This window comes from Monodelphis domestica, chromosome 5 (genome assembly GCF_027887165.1).
Source record: "Monodelphis domestica isolate mMonDom1 chromosome 5, mMonDom1.pri, whole genome shotgun sequence".
NCBI classification, from domain to species: domain Eukaryota; kingdom Metazoa; phylum Chordata; class Mammalia; order Didelphimorphia; family Didelphidae; genus Monodelphis; species Monodelphis domestica.
The window spans coordinates 3,540,252-3,543,203 of NC_077231.1; the positions used below are offsets into that span (position 1 = coordinate 3,540,252).

Consider the following 2,952-nt stretch of genomic DNA (forward strand, 5'->3'; position numbering starts at 1 on the left):
CCTGTCTGTGGCAGCTAGGTTTCTCGCGGGGATCCCTCCCTAGTGAAGGCCAGGGCTATGGGATGGGAAAGCGGGTTTGGAGGGTCAGTGGGTGAGGGCCGGGCAGCCCTGTGAAGAGGCCCTCCCTCCCCACCCCCCAAAGATCTCCCTGCAGCCAGGAAAAGGACAGCAAGACAAATGACCAAACGGCAATAAAAACGTTTAACGTTGGAAAGTCACCTGAGAACAGTCTGTGGCCACCTGCATCCTTGAACTAAGGAATCCACCGACCCCCCCCCCCCCCCAGCCGAAGGGGCTGCATTAGACTAAGAGTCTCTCGATGGACTGCTGGACGGACTGAATCTGAGGCTTGAGCTGAGAGCCTTCTTTGATGGTGACGGAGCACGCGATGACCGGCCGCGAGACGCCGCAAGCCCGGCCCAGCGCCTGCTTGGAACGCACGAACACGTAGGGCACGTTCTTGTCCTCACAGAGCAGGGGCAGATGGAGGATGATCTCCAAGGGCTCGGCGTCGGCAGCCATCACGATGAACTCGGAGATGCCTCTGTTGAGAGTCTTGGTGGCTTCGGGAGAAAAAGAAGCATGAGAGGAGGCGGGAAGGGGTCCCTTCCTACAGACCCTCCCCTGGAGAAGGCGGCTCGCACGGACGGCGAATACCAGGGCCCAAGCTGCTGTGGGGAGCAGGGAGGCTTCCCAAGGAGCTTGACTGGGGAAAGGAAAGGCCTTTTCCGTTGCTTTGTTAAACCCTCACGTTCTACCTCAGGATCAGCGCAGAAGAGTGGGAAGGGCCGGGCCCGAAGCCACATTTGACCCCAGACACAGAGCAGCAAGCACCCCAAACTGCACGTGCCACCCCGACACGTTCCTGTCCCAACTTTAGTTATGCCCCGCCTCTCAGAGTGTGCCCCACTAGGCCCCTCCCTCCCCTAGAAGGCCAAGGGCGCCCTGGCCATCTCACCTTCATTGGCACCCTTCCGCAGCTGCTTGTAGTTACAGGACTGCTGTACCAGGTCCAGAAGCTTTTTGGTGAGCTGGGCATCTGCCAGCGGGTAAGCCTTGGGGTTCACCTCGGCCTCAGTCTGGGAAAGGAGAAGACAGTTGCGGTCAAGGCTCTGCCGGCAAGAGTTGGGGTTCAATGGCTGGGGGAGGGCATCCCTGCCACTCGCTGTGCCCGGTGGCTCAGGATGCCATGGCCAGGGAGCTCTCGGGCGGTTCTGCACACAACCGTCCCTCAGCTCTGGATCCCTCCCCTTCCTTCAGATGCCAGCCGAAGCCTTGCCAGACTGGCCCAGGTGCGGATCCCAGACATTCTGGATTGACTTTCTGCCTCCTTTCCCAATCAGTTGAGGGGGAGCCACCAGTCAAGCCAGAGTCCGCTCGCCAGCTGAGCTATCCTAGCGGTTAGAGTCCCTGCAAGAGGAGGGAGCTCAGCGCCGGCAGCCCAAGACCCCAAGACCACCGACAGCTGGCAGAGTGCTCCAGCCTCACACCCTAAAACTCCCTCTTGATAGGCACCTGGGGCTACCCTCCAGCATCTCACCCTGGGGGCGAAATGCATTTAACAACCAACTGCCCAGCGAAGGACCAAACTTTGTTTTACCGATGGGGAAACTGAGGCTGGGAGACTAGGGAGGGGAGAAAGGGAATGACTGACCCAGGTTCTACGGCTTACAGAGGAGGAAACCAAGGCCTCGAGCAGCCACACAAACTCTCTCTGGTTCCCCCCCCCCCTTAGGTCTTCTGCCCATCTCCTCAGTCCACACAGCTCCCCCCTCTCCTTCCCATACTGGCCCTGCTCAAACACCTTCTGTGGCTCCCCACTGTCGTCAGGCCCCCAAAGGACCTTCCTTTTCCTGTGGCTCTCCTTCCAGCGGGGCCAGGAGCTGCCGCCTTTCCCTGAAGGCTCAATGTGCCCATCTCCACCTCGGGACCCCAGCAGACTCGGCTGAGGGACGTGTTGGGGTGAAACTTTCCCTGCCAGACGTGGGTTCTCTCCCAGCAGCGAGCAGAGGCCTTAAAAGGTCCCGCGGCTCACCAAGGCGCCAGGAAAGCCTAACCCTGCCACATGCCGCTCTGGGGCCGGCCGTACAAGGCCGCCCCTGCCAGGCTCTCTGCCCTCAGGAGCTGCCCTGCTTGGAGGGGCGGGGCCGGGATCCTCCCACGTGCTACAGAGCCTACTCTCCCAATGGGGGGCGGTCTTCCAGGCTAGGCGATCACGCACCCCCGGGGGGGCACAGGGTTGTACGCCTGGACCCTTCCCAGGCCGGTCACTGCCTAAGGTCCCATCCGAACTCCGCTGCGGCTCCGCACATGCGCTCCACCGCGCGGCCCCTCCTTCCCGCCTCACTCCCACGTGGAGTCCGGCCCGGCCTCTGCTGGCCTCGGCGGGACTCCCGGAAGGGCCGCCCCGAAGGACACGACGCGACCCGGCTGCCGGGGAGGGGCCAGAACGCCGAGGCTCCGCTGCCCGGCCTCCCGCCTCCGGCGCGGGCTACAATGTGGCGGCTTCCCGGCCGCCGCCACAATACAAAGTGGCCACGTCCCCACCCCCCCCGCTCCAGCTCCTCACCATGGTCGCGATCCGGTCGTCTGAGCCCCTCCTCGGAAGAGAAGAACGCTGGGATCGCGGAAGCAGAAGCGCTCCTCTCGGCTCGGAAGCTTCACGGAGGACGCGAGGAGTGGCAAAGGCGCCGCCGGGAAATCGGCCAACGAGGCTGCTGGGAAAGGGGGCGGAGCCACGCGCCGAACCCTCTACTCCGCCTTCGCTTTGCTCCACCCCCACCCCCCGCCGGAAGCTTTGGACTGGTGGCGGCCGGGCCGGCTCCTTGACCTCCCGGATGTAGCGGGCGCCGTTTGCTGGTTTCCCCGATGCGTTTCTTAGGGTGCTCGTTCGGCCATTCCTTTTTCCTCCCGGCTCCAGCTTGGAGCGCTCCGTGTCCGCCACACCGAGAG

At 63.2% G+C, this 2,952-nt stretch overlaps 1 protein-coding gene across 1 annotated transcript; it reads right to left on the reverse strand.

Moving 5' to 3' along the window:
- Window positions 1-178: 178 nt before the first annotated feature.
- On the reverse strand, window positions 179-2,900 carry SNU13 (small nuclear ribonucleoprotein 13). The gene is made up of 3 exons (XM_001378750.5): window positions 2,570-2,900; window positions 959-1,079; window positions 179-563 (listed from the first exon to the last, which is right to left on the reverse strand). The coding sequence occupies exons 1-3, from the start codon at window positions 2,570-2,572 to the stop codon at window positions 301-303; spliced, it is 387 nt and encodes a 128-aa protein (XP_001378787.4). The 5' UTR covers window positions 2,573-2,900; the 3' UTR covers window positions 179-300.
- Window positions 2,901-2,952: the final 52 nt, after the last annotated feature.